This window comes from Scleropages formosus, chromosome 7, assembly GCF_900964775.1.
Source record: "Scleropages formosus chromosome 7, fSclFor1.1, whole genome shotgun sequence".
In the NCBI taxonomy this organism is placed as follows: Eukaryota; Metazoa; Chordata; class Actinopteri; order Osteoglossiformes; family Osteoglossidae; genus Scleropages; species Scleropages formosus.
The window spans coordinates 13,050,047-13,067,758 of NC_041812.1; the positions used below are offsets into that span (position 1 = coordinate 13,050,047).

The 17,712-nt window shown below is 45.4% G+C and overlaps 2 protein-coding genes across 4 annotated transcripts; both read right to left on the minus strand.

Annotated features, from left to right (window-relative positions):
• Window positions 1–1,128: 1,128 nt before the first annotated feature.
• cdk5 (cyclin dependent kinase 5) lies at window positions 1,129–9,042 on the minus strand. Of its 2 annotated transcripts, XM_018757901.2 has the most exons (13): window positions 8,881–9,042; window positions 7,354–7,442; window positions 7,201–7,268; window positions 7,015–7,075; window positions 6,608–6,664; window positions 6,187–6,282; window positions 5,911–5,985; window positions 5,104–5,200; window positions 4,692–4,761; window positions 4,366–4,426; window positions 4,090–4,170; window positions 3,110–3,217; window positions 1,129–3,009 (listed from the first exon to the last, which is right to left on the minus strand). In XM_018757901.2, exons 1-12 carry the CDS (start codon window positions 8,915–8,917, stop codon window positions 3,131–3,133), a joined length of 879 nt encoding a protein of 292 aa, XP_018613417.1. In that variant the 5' UTR covers window positions 8,918–9,042; the 3' UTR covers window positions 1,129–3,009; window positions 3,110–3,130. The 2 variants fall into 2 exon arrangements, with proteins under 2 accessions (XP_018613417.1, XP_018613416.1); XM_018757900.2 differs by having other exon boundaries at window positions 1,129–3,217.
• A 439-nt stretch (window positions 9,043–9,481) lies between these two features.
• abcb8 (ATP-binding cassette, sub-family B (MDR/TAP), member 8) lies at window positions 9,482–17,695 on the minus strand. Of its 2 annotated transcripts, XM_018757945.2 has the most exons (17): window positions 17,562–17,695; window positions 17,200–17,366; window positions 15,382–15,721; window positions 14,525–14,680; window positions 14,254–14,348; window positions 13,935–14,040; window positions 13,561–13,722; window positions 13,272–13,357; window positions 13,065–13,162; window positions 12,847–12,952; window positions 12,523–12,556; window positions 12,068–12,204; window positions 11,742–11,836; window positions 11,083–11,216; window positions 10,740–10,887; window positions 10,307–10,557; window positions 9,483–10,092 (listed from the first exon to the last, which is right to left on the minus strand). In XM_018757945.2, the coding sequence occupies exons 2-17, from the start codon at window positions 17,307–17,309 to the stop codon at window positions 10,009–10,011; spliced, it is 2,142 nt and encodes a 713-aa protein (XP_018613461.1). In that variant the 5' UTR covers window positions 17,310–17,366; window positions 17,562–17,695; the 3' UTR covers window positions 9,483–10,008. The 2 variants fall into 2 exon arrangements, with proteins under 2 accessions (XP_018613462.1, XP_018613461.1); XM_018757946.2 differs by lacking the exon at window positions 17,200–17,366 and having other exon boundaries at window positions 9,482–10,092.
• Window positions 17,696–17,712: the final 17 nt, after the last annotated feature.

The following is a 17,712-nucleotide window of genomic DNA, read 5'->3' on the forward strand; positions in this document are numbered from 1 at the left end:
CACTGATTTTTTTTCAGTATCATCACCTGAACACATTTAGACATTTTGTTTTTTTTCTTTTTTAGCATTAAAACCTTTTAACATATGATGTTACGGTTTGTGCAGTTTGTGTAAACGGCTTTCCTTGCATTACTCATTGTCCTCCTCTAGTGTTGTCTCTGTGTTGCGTATCGCAGCAATATCTGCTGCACGGTCATTTTTCAGCACATCTTTCGTCGGTTTCCCGCCCGCTGCACTCTTCAGAACTTGAATTGCTTGTAAAGTTTGATTTTTCAAATTGTGGTTTAAAACATCACGGGTTATGCATTTTTTTCTAATATGAGTAGAAATGATGTGGACTAAGTACACGCGCTGCCCAATAACAGGGCCTTTCTGCTCATGGTATTCCTGTTTAGAACCCGCAGCCCACTTTCTGGCTTCTGCTGTTTGCTTCTTTTAGTTGGGAAATTTATTTTAAAAAAAAAAAAAAAAAAAGAAAAAACAGATGCATAATCAGCTGTTAATGAATAATTTACTTTTGTTGCCTGAGAACAACAAAGGCATATCATTTTAGTTTATGTGTCAAAAAGGAGACAAACCATGAAAGGGATATTTAATATGACCGGGGGTCACTTCAAAACGATCCGGCCATTTGTTTTGTATACAGCCATTTTGGATATTTGTAAGTGGATATTTATGATTGATTATGCATATTAATCTTCATACTGTTGGGCACCAAAATATGTCTTACCTGAAGTGGCAACTGGGGTACTGTGACTTGGTTCATCTGGCTCCATTTACTATATAAATATATTCAGAAAATTAACTACCTACCTGCATATTTTGTGAATGAACTCAGACCTGAAATGTACTTCAAATAAAAAGCCCTTCTCTTAAATTTTTGCCTTGTTTCTGTGACTCAAGTGGATTTTTGTGAGGTTGAAGTGAGACTCGGTATTTATTTACCAGCTTACCGTGGACCCAGCAGAGGTTACAAAGGTGTAGATTTATAGCAGGGGAGTCGTCACATTAAAATTGCACACCAAGTTATTATACTCATGACTAAATTTATTAAATACTTATGCAAATATAAAACAAAATGTACAACTACACAAAGAAAACATTTAAAATGCTACAAGTGAATAAAAAAACAGGCAGGATAATGCAAGTACACAAGAGTGACTGTACTGCGAAACAAACTGATCGACATGTCGCTTCACCGTAGCTTATTTCTGGCAATTTTTAGTTGTGCAACGCGAGTCCACCTGCGGGAGATATTTTCGTGCTTGGGCCCTGCATTGGATCGTTTTCTTGGCTCTTGACTGCCTGTCCCTCGTTGTGCTCAGAGAACAGAACCAGAATAATGCGGAAACAGAAAAGCAGAATATTAACATCCACAAAAAGTTAAAGAGTGATGGCCTTGCGCTTGCTGCAGTCAGACTCTGATTTCTCTCTGTAGAATGTTGCTTGTATGACCCAGAAATCTAATTTGTATTTCTATGAACATTTGAATACACTGAATGGGACTAAAACACAACGTACCATAGCACTGAGTTACCCGAAAGCTCCTTTCCCAACTTATTACACAAGTCAGAACTGAAATGTGGGACATTAAGACTGTTTGAAAATATAAAAACTCTGACCACTGAATTAATGAGTAATTAATTGCAAATAGTCGGAAGAAAACAGTTGGTTAGGGCAGATTTATCCGGCAAAATATCAATTTGAACAGAAGCATGCCCTCCGAAGTTCATCACGACTCTAAGAAGCAGAAATGCCATTTGTTCAGGTATTTTAATTTGATCATCCCAAGCACCAACACAAAATTCTACTCTGTGGAACTAACTACTTCTGAGAGTGATCATCTGTAAATAATGTCCAAGAAAAAGGCATACCATCATGTTCTAAAACTATATGGAATGACCAAAATGAGTGAAGGTTCTATACTTAAATATCAAAGCAAGCAGGCTGTAATTTATAAATACTAATATTCACTGCTGACCCCTTAACCGTAACATTATCAGTGAAAACCACAAATCAAACATGACGGCTGGAAATGTACTGTGATTACTATTGTATGCTGAATGCCGTATGATTGTGTGCAACTTAACGTGTACTCAGCAAAAGAATTTTACAGCATCAATACAAAACGTGACAGTTTACGATTTAAAAAAAAGAAAAAAAAACAATATACCCGTCCATAAGTCTTTGCTGCCAGAAGACCATGAAGTTAGACGCTCTCTGCTCTACTGTTCCTGTAGTAGCAACATTGCTCTTCAGTTGTCATGGTAGCACTTCTGACATGTTGGTAAGACATCGTAACAAAAGTAATGGCAGCAACAACAGACACACTGCTGCAAGTCCTCGCAACTGGCTCCGTGCACGTGGGCCCACCCTCGGAGGTGGCTCTGCTTTCAGGGTTCAACCCATTAAAAACATGGGATCCGAGAGATTAAAACCGAAAGAACTTCTCGAGGTACTGCAAAGTGCAATTAACAAGAACAAAAGCCACACTAGAAAGCCTGAGAAGAAGAAGGGCAACATAAATACATGTTTAATTTATGCAGTTTCAAACATGTTAGTAGGCTGGCGAAAAGTTCTGATCCAAAGTAAAACCTAAAATGAATATGCAAGCCTGCCCACAGTTCACTGGTTTATGCCTTGAATGTTTCCTTTCAACTGGGTCAAGAAATTGCTTGGTTATGTATGCTATTTGTGTGTGTGTGTCCATGTATACACTCCAGCACACACTAACCTCCATGTACAGCATGGTACCCAAGAGAAGCCATGCTATGCTTTTGTTTGTTGCTGAGACAAAGTTCACTAATCGTTATCGTTTGCTACGCAAGCAAAAGATCGGCTAAGAAAAGGTAAATGAAGAGGATGGGCCTGTATTTCAGCATGGACCACAGGTTGGGAAAGCTCTGCAGGAAGTCAAATGTCCATCAAGTAGGAGGGACGTGTGAGGAGGATGCAGCAGAGGAGCAGATAGCCAGTCCAGTGAGCCGCGTGGTCCTTCATGATGGCCAGCTAGATGCAAAGAAGAGGCTCCAATCAGAAACCTTCTGCAGTTTATGTGGTGGATAGGAGGTGACTCGGGCAATGTGGGGAGGGGGTCGGGGGGTCTCACAGGGTCCAGTTCCACAGACGTCTAAGGAGGGCAAAAATCAGCAAAGTATGGGTGCTGCAGAGCTTCCTCGGCAGAGATGCGCTGCACGGGATTGCACTTCAAGAGGTTCTGCAGAATGACAACGGAAAGGAAAGTAATGATTTGCGGGGATTTTGGTAGCCAAAAGAGCCAAGAGCCAAAAGACCCAACACCTTTTAGTTCACGATTGGCCAAAGTCACAGGCTGAAGTTCACTTAACTACAAAACAGGGGAGCAGAGTGTCCAGCATCCTATCGCATAACCCTATATTCATCATCAGCCTGAGCAACAGCTGTGCAGTTTCTTACAAGTAAGAAGTACACACTTTACCATGATAACTGGCTCCTAATGATAGAAACAAACAACCGAGTTGTGCATTTCTGAACGTACATTTTCCGGTTTGTCGCATTTTCTTTACTTTTCTATTTTACGTCTGCAGCCAACTGAATGCAGCCCGTTCACCCCGAAAGCTGACAAATGGCAGCAAAAAAAGCAAAAGGGAACATTAAACCTTCTTAATTCAACTCACTTCCACAGTGTTTACAGCTCACGTATGATCTCTGAGTGCCAGTGACCAATAATAAGATCAGGAAAATTTGCACGATATTAACTGTACAGCATCCAAGGTTAAATCGACTGCGGGAACAATCCATTCTTCTTTTCGCTTATTTTAAATTTGTTTTCATGCAGATACTAAATTAATCAAATGTTTTAATAAAATAATCCATTTTTTATATTAGCTATATGTGAGATCTCTACGGAACCTAACCAGCGAATAGAAATTACATCCGTATCACGAACGTTTTACTGAGAACGGTCCTGACATTCCTGAAGTTACCCGTTTGTTCGTTCTATTCCGCTCTCAGCAAATGTGACTCATTGGTTTCCTCACTGGCTGAAATAGCACACAGATCCACTGCAGAATAATGACTGTCCAGTACTTCAGCACTGGCCGCACCCACCTGCAACAGGTCCCGTCCTGTGGTACTGAGCTTGGGAACAACATTCCCGAGGGAGGTGGTGGCCGGATACATGGGGTACGGCTGGGGACAGAACGGTGCAGGTTCAACCGTGCGCACGGCACAAGAGCGGGTACCATGCTTACCCACGTTACGACTGTTTTACCGGAGCCACGGGTCCAGAGTCCCCCGTTACAACTACAACATTTCACTTGAGAAAAAGAAGCGTTACAAACTTGACGATAACAACAGCGCCGATAGTGGCGACAGGAGCTTTACCTTGTAGTCCGGCAGTTTGGTCATAGTGGGCCACTGCTCCTCCGTCGGGGTTCCCAGTAACGTACGCAAAGGTTAAGGCAGACGGCAACGTTCTACGCGGAGACGCGAGTCCCCATTTCACAGTCTGCGCATGTTCAGCCGCTCCTCGCTCTCCTGTACGACATCCTAAATTGGCTGAGGCTACTTTTCAAAAAGGAGCGAAACGGCGGAAAGCACAGATCCGCCAGGAGAACGTAAGGAGGACGCATGCAGGGACTACTTCGGCGCGCAGGAAAAGCGTAAAGTGTAAGAAGTGTAAAGCGTGCTTACTGCGCACAAAAGGATATCTGAAGATGCGCTTGAGCTGGTCGTCCACATCGTTGCCAGGGAATAGAGGCCTTCCGGCATTTGCCAGCTCTGAGAGAGCAAGGACACAAAGGCTGAAGGGTGGAGCCATGCGCATTACGCCCATGTCCCTTTCCTCCCTTCTGTTACCACAGTAAACAAAAAAAAAAAAAGCTACACGCTCAGCGGATGTGTACGTGTCAATGACGCACGTGGTTTTAGATAAAATGCTTTGGGAACCAAAGTGCTGGAAACATAAGCCTTGGTTCTACCTGCTAACATCCATCAAGCCTTAAATATGCGTAATTAGTTAAATGAGGCTTGTGTAAATATTTATTTCTCTGGGTACCGAGAAGATTCCAGACACGATTTATCCCTGTCAGACAAGACGGGTGGGCTGACGGGACGGCGCACCTGCAAATATGCAGCCTGCCGACCACATGTCAATGGAGGTAGAGTACAGCTTAGCACCAAACAGGACGTCCGGCGGCCGGTACCACAGCGTCACTACCTACAGGTAGACGGGAAGCGCAGGCCGTTAGTATCAAGTCCAGAAGGGAAGCAATTCAGTCGTTTGAGAAAATACTCATGTAGTGTTAATGAGGAGTTTGTCATAACAGTGAGTTCAACACGTTCATTTGTTCATTCATTCATTCATTCATTCATTCATTCATGTGTGTCCACTTGCCCAGTGCAAGGTCACAGTGGTCCGGAGTCAATCCTGGCAGGACTGGGTGTGAGGCAGGGTACATCCTGGATGGGACACTAATCCATCAGAGGGAAATCATTCTCTCACACACACACACACACACACACACACACACACACTCCTGTGCACTAAAGGGAATTTAGAGTCACCAATTCACATGAACGAAACTAAGCAGTTATATGTTCTAAAACAAGGGGGGGCGCAGTGGGTTGGACCGGGTCCTGCTCTCCGGTGGGTCTGGGGTTCGAGTCCCGCTTGGGGTGCCGTCCTGGGTGTGTCCCCTCCCCCTCCGGCCTTACGCCCTGTGTTACCGGGTAGGCTCCGGTTCCCCGCGACCCTGTATGGGACAAGCGGTTCTGACAGTGTGTGTGTGTGTGTTCTAAAACACACAGCATTAGGAAACGTCTGAGGAAAGGGAATCAAGGACAACTATTGCCGAAAGGCAACAAAGAAAGTGAAGATATTAAAAGCGATCCTGCGTGACGTGTACATCGCATCCTCGCGTTCGTCACCTCAGCAGAGTAACACCTGACGGGGATTCCGAAGGCTCTGGCAAGGCCGAAGTCGGCCAGTTTCAGCTCTCCGTTCTGGGAGGAGACGGAGGAGAATCTCAGTTCTGGAAAATTCCGTAGCGACATCTTTACAGAAACACACACGGTAATATCTGAAAAACCATGAACAACCATGAATAAAAACCAAGCGTCGAACTAGTTCCTCCCCGAGCCGCCGACAACCGGTAAGTAGGCAGTTCCGGAAGCGGCGTCTCGTCAACTCGTCCTCCTCCTCACCCTGTTGATGAGCAGATTCTGTGGCTTCAGGTCTCTGTGCAGCACGTTGCGGCTGTGGCAGAAGGCCAGTCCCTTCAGCAGCTGGTACATGAAGGACTGCAGACATGAAGGGGTACAGCGGCTGGCACTTTTATCGTTGGCTCAACCCGGCAATGCGGTACGTTGCGGTACCCTCGCTTACGTGCGTTTTACTCTGCTTAAGAGGCACCGTTTATCCCATACGCATTTCAAATGTTTCACAACCCCCAGCATTAGTATGGAAAGTTGCATGCATGTATACACACACACACACACACACACCTATATATACACACATCTCTATGCAAACAGACAAAATTTGAATCAAAGGGCAAAAAAATCACGTAAATATGGCTCAAATGTCGGCAATTAATCTGCCGGCGCTCTGAATGTTGAAACTGACCTTCACGGTTTCGGGGTCTAGGTCACCATTGCAGCTGTCGAAATATTTCTTCAAATCCTGAATCACGAGAGAACATTTTTCAGATAATTTAGCAACGAACACAAAAGCAGCAGCATCTTAAAATTAAAACTGACACGCGAGTGCTTTAAAATGAGCATCGGCAACAAAACTGCACACAACTATAGCACCCGACCGTAAGGGTTCAATAAAACTCCAGTTAAAACAAAAACTCTCATCGCAACTGCATCCGAACGTCAACGAGAGGTATGAAAAATCGCCGTCGACGCCTGCGAATCGCAACCGAAACAGAGCGACGGGTCCTCGTACAGCCAGGCCGCTGCGGTGTTTACCGTGAAATACCGCGCTCGGCCGCCGCGAGCGTTCTGCGATCGGATCGCGCGCCTCACCTGGTCGCAGTACTCGAACACCAGCGTGAGCTTCTTGTCGCTGTGCAGAACGTCGTGCAGCCTGAGAGGGGACAGCGCGCCGTGAGTTCGACGGCCTTTACGCCGCTCTTGAGAAAAGCCGAGTTCGGCTTCACGTCAAGTTTACGCGGAGACGGCAGTTACGTCGCGGAAGTCGTCGATACGCACCGGACTATGTTCTTGTGTTTCAGTTCTTTCAACAGGCAGATCTCGCGCAGGGCTGAGCTCGGAACCCCCTGGAAAACAGCACACGGGAGAAGAGAGGCGGTTCGCGCGGTTCCTCGTACGCCGCGACGCGGCGCGCGCGGAGGCGCCGCTCACCTCGTCGTCGTCGTCCAGCCGCACTCTTTTCAGAGCGACGATCTCGTGGGTCTCCCTGTTCTTCGCTTTGAACACGGTTCCGTAGGTACCTGGAGGAAAACGCACGCAAACGCGCCCATTACGCGTCGCCGTTCCGGAGCCGAAAGGAGCTTCGACTCCTCGGATCGCGTCCGAGGCGCACCTTCGCGGAGCCGCGCGGGCGTCGGGAACGAGTCCGGCGGTAACGGCAATCAAGTCCCCGTGGACGTGAGCCCGTCTCCCCGTCGCAGCTGGACTGAAGAACCCCACGTGGTACTTCTAAAGCGGTAAAAGCATCACGGACACGTTTTCTTACTGCTGTTAGCGTCATTATTGTTGTTACTATTATCACGGTCATTATAAAACGGGTCGCGTGTTGGCACAAGAGGTCGCACTGGTGCTGGGACATGGAATTGATCCCTACTCGACCTGTGTGTGTTTTGCATGTGTTCTCTCACAGGACAGGGACGTGTGTTTCAGGTGACTTCGCATAGACTAAAGTGTGTGTGGGGGGGGGGGCAAGAAAGAGAGAGAGAGAGAGAGAGAGAGAGGGAGGGAGGTGCCCTGTGATGGACTGGCATCCCATCCAGGTGTACCCTGTCTCACACGAAACTTCCCAGGTAGACTCTGGACCACGGTGACCCTGCATTGATGGAGCGGTTAAGGATAGCAGGTGAGTGATTGATTATTACTGTCATCTCTGTCCAACGCCACTAACAGCATTACATAATCGACTTCAGTTATTTATACAACAAAGACTTTTTCTTTTTTTATTTTATTTATTTACAGTATCAACTGACTACAATGATCAAGGGTACTTGACAGGTGGGAATCTGAACCAGGAACCTTCCGTTGACAGTGTGACAGGAGCCCTAAGGGACACTGCGGAGCGGCCCTAGCCGTCACTCACTGTCAGTGTTAGGACTCGAACGCACAACCTGCTGGTGCCAGTCTACTACTATTAATTATGGCGTGAACTCAAATCCAGGACAGTCACAGTCTGTGCTCCTCCCTGCTCACACGTTTCGCACATTTTTTACACTTTTATTACGCTTTATTAGGACGTTCAATCTTACTGAAAGGCGCTGGTGTTACTGTAGCGTAATCACTGTATCACGTAAACCGCCGCGAGGGCTGCTGCTCGTGCTGCTGCTCGTGCTGCCTGCTGCTGTGCCCGCCGCGGCCGTAAAGCTACATTAGATTAAGCAGCCTGTGTGTGTCTGTGTCTCTCTCTCTCTGTCTGTCTGTCTGTCAGGAACGTCCACACTTGGACACATCTAGAGCAGCACGCTTTCGCGCATTTCACCACAGTTCGCCACAGTTCGCCACACGTTCCACGCGCGGCGCGTTTCTGTCTTTTGTACTCGCTCGAGTCGGGCTGCGCGGCTAGCCGCGGTTGCTACGCTAGGCCGCGTTTACCGAGCTCTCCCTCCCCAGCGCGGCCGCTCCGCTCCGCTCCGCTCACACCGGGTACGTATCGGCCCCGCGAGGTAAAGCCGTTCCACTTACCCTCGCCTATCTTCTCCAGTTTCTCATATTTCTGCATGTTTCGTTGTCCCGCGGAGCCCCGCTGCTCACCGAGGCTCTCCTGCGAGGGTCCCTTTCAAATGGACTGCGAGCGTTCGCCGGAGCACCGTACCGGGACTCTGCTGCGACGCCCGTTGGCAGAGCGCGGAACTACAGCGGAATAACACGGTCACCGCCCATTCAAGGCAGTACGTGGTGTGTTGGCGGCGCCTACTGGCCGAGCGCAGAACTGCAGCAGAATGACATGGTCACCTCCCATCTACGCGCGTCTGTTTTTGGCGACACCAAGCGGTAGAAGGCGGAACATCAATTTCTACGTAAATTAGCCAGGTAGGAAATTTATCCGCGTATCTAACTTGAGTATCACTGTAGACCTTCGTTTGGTAATGATATTCGTATATTTCTCTTCTTCTGCTGTTCGGGTAACCTGTGTGTTTTTTTTTTTTTTTTTTATATGGTCAAATGTAGCTAATAGTTGCAAAGAAAATAGGCCATAGAATATGTTAAGACTATTGTTGCAAGTTAAAGTTTCTAATAATCCTGGTGCAAGACTGTACCTTAAGTTTTAACACAGTAAACATGGAAGAACAGCACTTTAAAAGCCTTTAATTGAAAACTAACATTACAGCATACCACAATAAAAACCTGAGAAATTGAAGTCAGTCTGTATCCAGCAGCAATTACATAGACTGAGTAAAAAAAAGTCAACTGTTTAAATACATACAGGAGAAAATATGAGTAAAATGTCATAATTTGAGATATTACCAACAATACTGTACAGCAGTAAGTGTACCAGTTACATATACATTTTTACCAAATGACCCAGTTTATACAAAAGCTACTTTCAGTGCACACTTTTCCTAGTGATCAAGTTGTAAAACCTGTATGTGTAGAAACACATCTTGCCTGTTCCTTAGCTGTACCTTTTATTTAGTGTAATGAAAGAAAACATTTATACACAGCTAGGTGTACAAATCTACCTGTTTCCAACCATTCCATGTTTTGTCAAAAAGAAATCCATCATGACAAACTTTCCCTGCAGGAACATGATGTATCATTTCCACAGTGCTGACGCTTGGTCCACAGTACAAGCGCTGCAAGTTGTCCTCTTTATTTCTGTCCTTGCACTCGCTGTCGCCGGATAAGGTCAGCATAGAGTCCTCCTTTGCTCAGCAAATCCAAGTGTGTTCCAGCCTTTGGGGAGGAAAGGGTTTCAACACAAATATGTATAATGGCCACACACACATTCACTTCCTAAGTCTTGCTGAATGGTGACAATTAATTGCTTTGGAAACATACCTGCCATGGAAATTGAAAACCAACAAGGCACTGAAACTGCATCTGCTTTAAGACGGACAATGTGTGGGCCTGAATTCAAGTGCTCTGGGGAGAACGGTTAGAGTGGTACCTCGGTGACACGCCCATTGCTGAGTACGCAGATGAGGTCAGCCCTCTGGATGGTGCTGAGACGATGGGCGATGACGAGCACGGTGCGGCCTGCACAGGCCCGGTCCAGGGCCTCCTGCACCACCCTTTCTGACTCAGCGTCCAGGGCGCTCGTGGCCTCATCCAGCACCAAGATGCTTGGGTTCTTTATAAGGGCGCGGGCAATGGCAACGCGCTGTTTCTGACCCCCAGAGAGCGTTACTCCTCGCTCACCTGGGACAGCATGAAGGGACAGAGAATCACAATGAGACATTTTTTTCTCCAACCTGTAGTTCTGTTGTGGTGATGGCCCTGATGTGCAACTAGCCAAAAGGGACATGTTTATATGAGCTCCTGTTTGTCCCAAAAAAGAGCATTGCTCCCACCCAGCAGGTGCTCCACAGGACTCTACCTACCGACCACTGTGTTGTATCCCTCAGGGAATGCGGTGATAAATGAGTGAGCATTGGCCAGTGTTGCAGCAGCAATGACTTCAGCGTCTGTGGCCTCAGGCTTCCCAAAACGAATGTTCTCCATGACAGAGGTGCCAAACAGCACAGGTTCCTGAAACAAAGGTTAGGTATTAATGGTGTTTGTGTACGAAAGCTGCAGGAGCCTTAGGACAGTGAGGACCTTCTCTAAGCTGTGCTACCTTTGCACATGATGTCAAAAGGAGTTTGCACATCCAGTAAAGTAATGAATGCAATGAAGCCCTGGCTACTTCATCACTCTGTGTCAAAACAAATGTGGGAGGGACACCTGGCTGATGAAGCCAATGACTGTCCCTCTTAACCAAGATGGGTCCAGGGTACGAATGTCCAGGCCATCAAGCATAACCACCCCTGCGCTGGGGTCGTAGAAGCGTTCCAGGAGAGCAGCAACTGTGGATTTACCTGTTCCAGACAGCGATAGACATTGGTGACAAGGACTCAAAGTGGGGGAATTTAAAATAAAATAAAATAAAATAAAATAAAAAAAAAACAGGCAAAACACTCAACCATTACCTTAACTTTTACATTAAAGTGATGTGTATAACATCAGAAAATGCTTTGAGAGTTGTTATAGCATACACTGGACAGAATATGTATTATTGCTTATATACAATACATATTTTATAAAGTTAAAACATACTACACACACAAAGGTCAATTTAGAGTTACAATCCACACAAAACACATCTTTGGACTGTGGGAGGAAACCAGAGCACCTGGAGGAACCCCATACGAATATGGATAGAACATGGAAATTCCACAGAATGAACTACATTGAGCTAGAGACATCAGCTTTTACGATTAATCTATTTATAAATTACTTAGAAACACACATTTACGGTGGAATTTGCTCTGTTGCTTTCACATAATGGGGCCACTCAGTACTGTGGATAATGTAATGTTTGACGGTTAGTACAGATCCATTACCTCCACCAGACTCTCCCACAACAGCCACTGTCTTGCCTGGGGAGAGGGTAAGGTTGAAATTCTTCAGAACTTGGTGCCCAGGTCTTGTTGGATAACTAAAGAAACACAGGTAGCATCTTAATTATGCTAAATTACATTTTGTTTTTATATGAATAAATCCCAAAAGTTATATGCAGTGGAAGAAAAAAGGAAAACAGAAATTGCACTTGTAAAGATAACTGAAATTCGAATTAAGTTTTGGAATTCGGTGCACAACTCTACCGCTCCAGAGGTGGACTGCAGATGTGTGTGTCAGCAGAGAGTTGTGTTCTGCCAGGAGGTCTTGCCTGAAGGTGATGTTCATGAAGTCGACCCTCCCAAGCAGGGAGTGGTAGGGGATGCGGCCTCCGCCCGTCAGAGGGATGGTGGGCTCCAGCGTCAGGTACTCGAACACACGCGCTCCTGCACTGATCCCTCTCACCATCTGCAGTTACAGACATCACTTTAAATTCCTGCATCTTTTCAGGTACCTTTTTTATAAATTCATAAGACTATCAGTGAACTGTGTTGCACCATTGAAGCTTCATGTGAGTAATGTAACAATGAAGACAGAAATAAACAGGCAAAAAAAGTCAGCTGTATGAACCGTGTTTTTTACAGGCAGCAAAAGTGCAAAAACCTTGTCTAAGAGCAGCTTTGGCTGAGGGCCCACAGTTTAACAAATGCTGTTCCTAAGCCAGGTGATGAGTGGTGGAGCCCAAGAGCCACGGTCTTGAAAGGGAACCGCAAGCTTTTTACTCACTTGTCCAAACAGGATGGAAATGCTGGCCATGGATCTGCACACAGAGGAAAGGACAGAGACAGTGACTTCAGTAAAAGCTCTGCTAGTCCAGATTAACATATGCAGTAAATGGAATTCTATTCATAAATATTTATTCATTTCGCATTCAAAAAAACAAAAATACCAGTTAGGACATTTTTACAATATTTGTTTTTAAAAAGTATTCCTTTCATGACCACATTACCTTCAGAAATTTCACTTTCATTTTTATCTTTAAGGAAACTTTCTTTATTGAGTGTGCACTGAAACGCATTCTGAGAAATGACTCTGGACTGAACGTCTCACCTCTGAACAGTCTGAGACGCCACCAAGAACGACATGAGGTCACCTGGGGAGATTTCATCACCTGCTATTAAGGAGCCCCCAGCAAATATGGTGCCTAAGACGATGCCTGAAGAGAGAAGTCAAGGTAAAGTTGTCTTTATCCTTTCTCACCTTTACTGTTTGTTTACTGTCAAATGAAGAACCTCACGTAGGGTCACACACTCTATATGATCACTCACAGTTCAGCACGATGTTGGACAGGCCTTGGAAAATGGCAATTCCACACCCCAGAGTTTCATTCATATCACATGACTTATCCACCTCCACAGAGTACATCCTGACACAGAAAAGGCCGCCTGTTTACCCCATGTTACTCAGACAGAAGGAAGGGAAGTAAAGCACATTTTGACATGATTAGCAAAGTGAAGGGCAAAAAAGAGCTTTACTGCATCTCCCGGTCCTCCATCGCAAAGGCCTTCACTGTACGCACATTGCCGATGGCCTCGTCAGCTACTCCAGTTGCTCTGGCAACCTGCAGTACACACACACAGCAGAAAAAGTGTGCTAAATATGAAAGATGACAGCAGAGCAAGACTGCTGTACTTCTGCTTCTTACTACTGGTATTAGTATTAGAAGACACTGAGATAGATCAAGGTTATTCAAGATACTGACTTTATTAAAAGCATTCTGCGGTTAAATTAATAGTATTTTTAGGTGAAACAGGGAGGCGTCACCTGCTCCTGGGCTCTGCGGGACAGCCGACGCAAGAAGGAGCCGATGAGAGCACCTGCTCCCACGAGGCAGGGCATGACCACCACGGTCAAACCCGTGAGCTTTGGCGAGATGAGGTAAAGCGACACAAAGCACCCTATCGTCTGGGTCATGCTGCGCAGGCCCTGCACAGACAACACATCACACATACACCTCATATGAGTGCCATGTGGAAAGAAAGAAAAAGCTGACTTTGAGTCAAAAAAACCAAAGGTCAAGAGTCAAACTAATTGCAACTAATGTCTACGCCTTTCCGTAACCTGGAGCAATTTACTGTTTCATTGCTCAATTTTTTCTCTGCTAAAATGGCTTTGTGGTGAGTTTCACATGCACCAACCTGGGAAACAACAAGTTTAAATGATGACTTAAACTCCTGAATGTCAGAGGTCAAGCGGTTCACCAGCTGGCCAGTCTTGTTGGCATCAAAGAAAGCAATGTCCTGCCTGGTGAAGAAATCAACAGCCAACATCATATTGCTCATAAATGCCCAGTGTTTAGGTTCTCTCACATTACTGGTGACTAAACAGGCAAACAGGGCACAAACATGAAGCAAACACCCTGGTGAGTTAATAAAAAAAAAAAAGAGACACTGTCACATCCTGCACAGCCTTTGACTGTGTCCATTAACTGTGAAAATAACAGCACTTTAATTGGACCTGAGTAAAGACATGAAGAGCTTCTTCCTCATGTCCGTCGCCACTCTTTCTCCTACCCTGGAGAGACAGATGATGTAACCACAGGTCAGCAGGCCCTGCAGTCAGGAAAGTGAGACTGAGATGATTTTACTCCATCTTACAAAATGACATTTTGAAGACTTGAGTGTGTAAATCTGTATAATGCTTCTAATAATGTTTACATAATACTGCGCAGTCTAGTATTAATACAGCAGTGGCGACAGCGGCATCACGCGTTGCCGCTTTGGTTTACCTGGAGCCCATAGTAGGCAAGCAGCTTTAGAGCAGGGGCTCTGACTTCCTGGATGTAATTCCCAGCATGCTCTCTGAGATAGCGGGCCACCACGTTCACCAAGTCCCCCAGCATGAGAGGTATCTGGATGTTAAGGATGGCGGCACCAAAGGCCAACTAGACAAGCACAGGAAAAGCCAAATAGCTCCCGGTTACAAAGGGCACATTTTCTGGATCCTAATAAAACAAAGTTTGTCAAACTACTCGAACTATAATACTAAAAAAAACATTTTACTATTAGACTACTATAGTAATTGTAAAACAGTTACCCCCCTCACATTTAACCATGCATGAACACATGCAGCTTTGGGACACAAAAGGAAAAAAAAAAAAAAAAATCACGATATTCAAGAAAAGGGGATTGAAACATCTGGCTGAAAAAGCAGCTGGACAGGTTAGAACCCTTCGCATTGGGAATGTTTAAGAGAAATTATTATTAGCAACAATCAGGTGCTTTAACACGTAACATCCGAGAAGAGCTCAAGCTAATCAAACTGCAGGACTAACCCATAGTCTCATAATTCTTATTATCATTACAATTTATTCATTAAGATGATGCTTATCACCAAAATGACAGTGTACGGTTTGTACATGAGTGATTTTTACTTTATCAATTCAGGATAAATATCTTGATCAAAGGGACTGCAGCAGGAGAGGGAATCGAACACAAGTCCGTCATTTACAAGGCATTGGCTGTAACTATTACTGGTCAGGGGCAGCAGGTGCTGTAAGTTACAACTGTCAGTTTACATATTGAGTACTCATGAATTTTGTTAACTTTTATTATTATTAATCCATCTCAATCCAGGATGACTTACAGCAACGGCACCAAGCAGTGTCAGGAGGTGCGGTCTGACAAACTCCCACAGAATCGTCCAGCTGAAGTCCAGCTCTGTTTCCTGGGTTTTGCCTTTGACTTCTGCCAGAACGTCACTACGGAGGTTCCCCTGGCAGTGTGCCACGCCGACAAGCAGCCGCACCGTGGCTCCCAAGGCCGCCGGACCCACCACCAACGCCAGGGCTGCTCCTGGCATTCGGGGCCTTCGTCCCACAGACTGACCGAGCACCTTCTGGGCCTGACCCCAGAACCGGACGACGGCATCCCTTGGCTTCGCGGGGGTGCTTCGAGTGCTCAGGAGATGCGTCAGAGAAGTTCCACTGCAGCAGGACAGAACAGTGCAAAAGAATGAGAACGTGAACAGGAGGAAAGCGCGCATGTCTCCGGACAGTTCGGCGTCCCGGCAAAGACACTGCGGAGATCCACAGTAATTGTCCCCACAACACTTCTGCCAAGTGTTTCATGTTAATCAGAATCTGATTTATTTGGCCAAGCATGCACACACATGCAGGGAATTTGGCTTCGGTTCCCAATGGCTCATAGTGTAGACAAAAAAAAAAAACAACATACATATACACACATATAAGCATACATATATACATACAAGTGCAGGGATGGGAAGGAATAAATATTGAGGGATGTACTAAATGATGAGGGAGGGAATAAGTAAGAGAGAAAGTATTCCACAGACTAAAACAATCAGCTGTTCATGGATATAACACACACACACACACATTTTCAGAACCGCTTGTCCCTTACGGGGTCACAGGGAACCGGAGCCTACCCGGTAACACAGGGCGCAAGGCCGGAGGGGGAAGGGGACACACCCAGGACGGGACGCCAGTCCGCCACAAGGCACCCCAAGCGGGACTTGAACCCCAGACCCACCGGAGAGCAGGACTGCGGTCCAACCCACTGCGCCACCGCACCCCCATGGATATAACAGCATAGGGAAAGAAACTTTTTATATAATCTGGTTGTTTTGTTCTGTAATTTGTGTACTTTCATTTAACTGTTCTGTATAACTACCCTTCTCTTTTCGTTGCATCAGTTTCTGACTCCGCGACTTATTTTAACCTTGAAAAAAAATCTACACGGAAGCACTTCGGTTGAGAGCCGCACGAAAGTAAAGTAAAGACTACGGCTCTCTTGCAGATACTTCGAGGCCGCAGGTTCGAGCCTCACCTCCGGCTGTTGTACCCTTGAGCAAGGTACTTACCCTGAATTGCTCCAGTAAAAATTACACAGCTGTATAAATGGGTAAATAATTGTAACCTTAACATTGTAAGTCACTTTGGAGAAAAGCATCAGCTAAATGAATAAATGTAAAAATGTAAATGATCATTGGAGAGGATAACAGCAGGTGACCACATAATTACCCCATTACTTGTACACAAGTAAATTTATGGATAAATTATGCTTTTTAGAGTGGCTTCTGGCGATAATACTTTTCTCTAGTACATTCAGGAAAATGTACTTTTTCCATTTTTGTCACCCTCTTCTTGTTACTTCATATTTTTTAAATTTTTCAACTGAGTCATTTAACTGCAAACTATTATAACAATTTCCTCACAGTCACAGTCAGCTGACTTCATTTTGTGAATTTCATTGATCATGTGAGAGGCACTGACTGATGAGAGTTGCCGGGCAGCTCAGCTTATTCTCGAAAACTAGTAGTTATACCTAACTGATGATGGAAAAAAGAGAGGAGATGATAGAAGAAGGTGAGAAATGGGGATGGCAGGACGTTCAACACTGAAACGCGAGAGGAGCAAGTTGGTCAAGTTGTTTCCCCTACCGTCTGTGGTTCCACAGATCAAGTTTATTTAGTCGAGTAAACTGAAACACTGGCCGCAGCGGGACACTGGTGCTGCACCTTGCCCTGCACCTCAAGAGAAGGTAGGACATCTTCAAGTGCTCCCAGAGGCTGTAAACGCTGCTTTTTCTGTCTGTCCGAAGCTTCTGCTAGAATGGTATTCAAAGCAACATGGGCGCCGCCATTTTGATCCGACCGACCGACCCCGAGCGGGACCTCGTTTCCTTCCTTTTACCCCAAAATAATATTATTATTATTATTATTATTATGATCAAGTTAAGAACTTAATTTTTTATTATCGCTTTTTAAATTTTGTCATTACAAACAAAAAAAATTCTACCTACCTTTAGTTTGACTTACTGAACAAAGTATTAGCGAAACAAATGATTGAGCACGTTTATGGACATATATGCCGCGCTATCGTTAAAATACACATTTCAGTGAGATCGGTCTATTTATATTAAGTAATTTCGATCCTCTTCCGGGGTCACAGGT

Coding starts and splice junctions, on each gene's coding strand:
- cdk5 (XM_018757901.2), bottom strand. CDS start 8,917: ATGCAGAAATATGAGAAACTGGAGAAGATAGGCGAGG. Junction 7,076..7,200: donor AAACACAAGAACATAGTCCG/GTGCGTATCGAC, acceptor GTCCCCTCTCAG/GCTGCACGACGTTCTGCACA. Junction 4,427..4,691: donor CAGCTCAAGCGCATCTTCAG/ATATCCTTTTGT, acceptor ACCTTTGCGTAC/GTTACTGGGAACCCCGACGG.
- abcb8 (XM_018757945.2), bottom strand. CDS start 17,309: ATGTCCTACCTTCTCTTGAGGTGCAGGGCAAGGTGCAGCACCAGTGTC. Junction 12,953..13,064: donor GTCCAACATCGTGCTGAACT/GTGAGTGATCAT, acceptor TTCTCTCTTCAG/GCATCGTCTTAGGCACCATA. Junction 10,888..11,082: donor TCATTGGCTTCATCAGCCAG/GTGTCCCTCCCA, acceptor CCTTTGTTTCAG/GAACCTGTGCTGTTTGGCAC.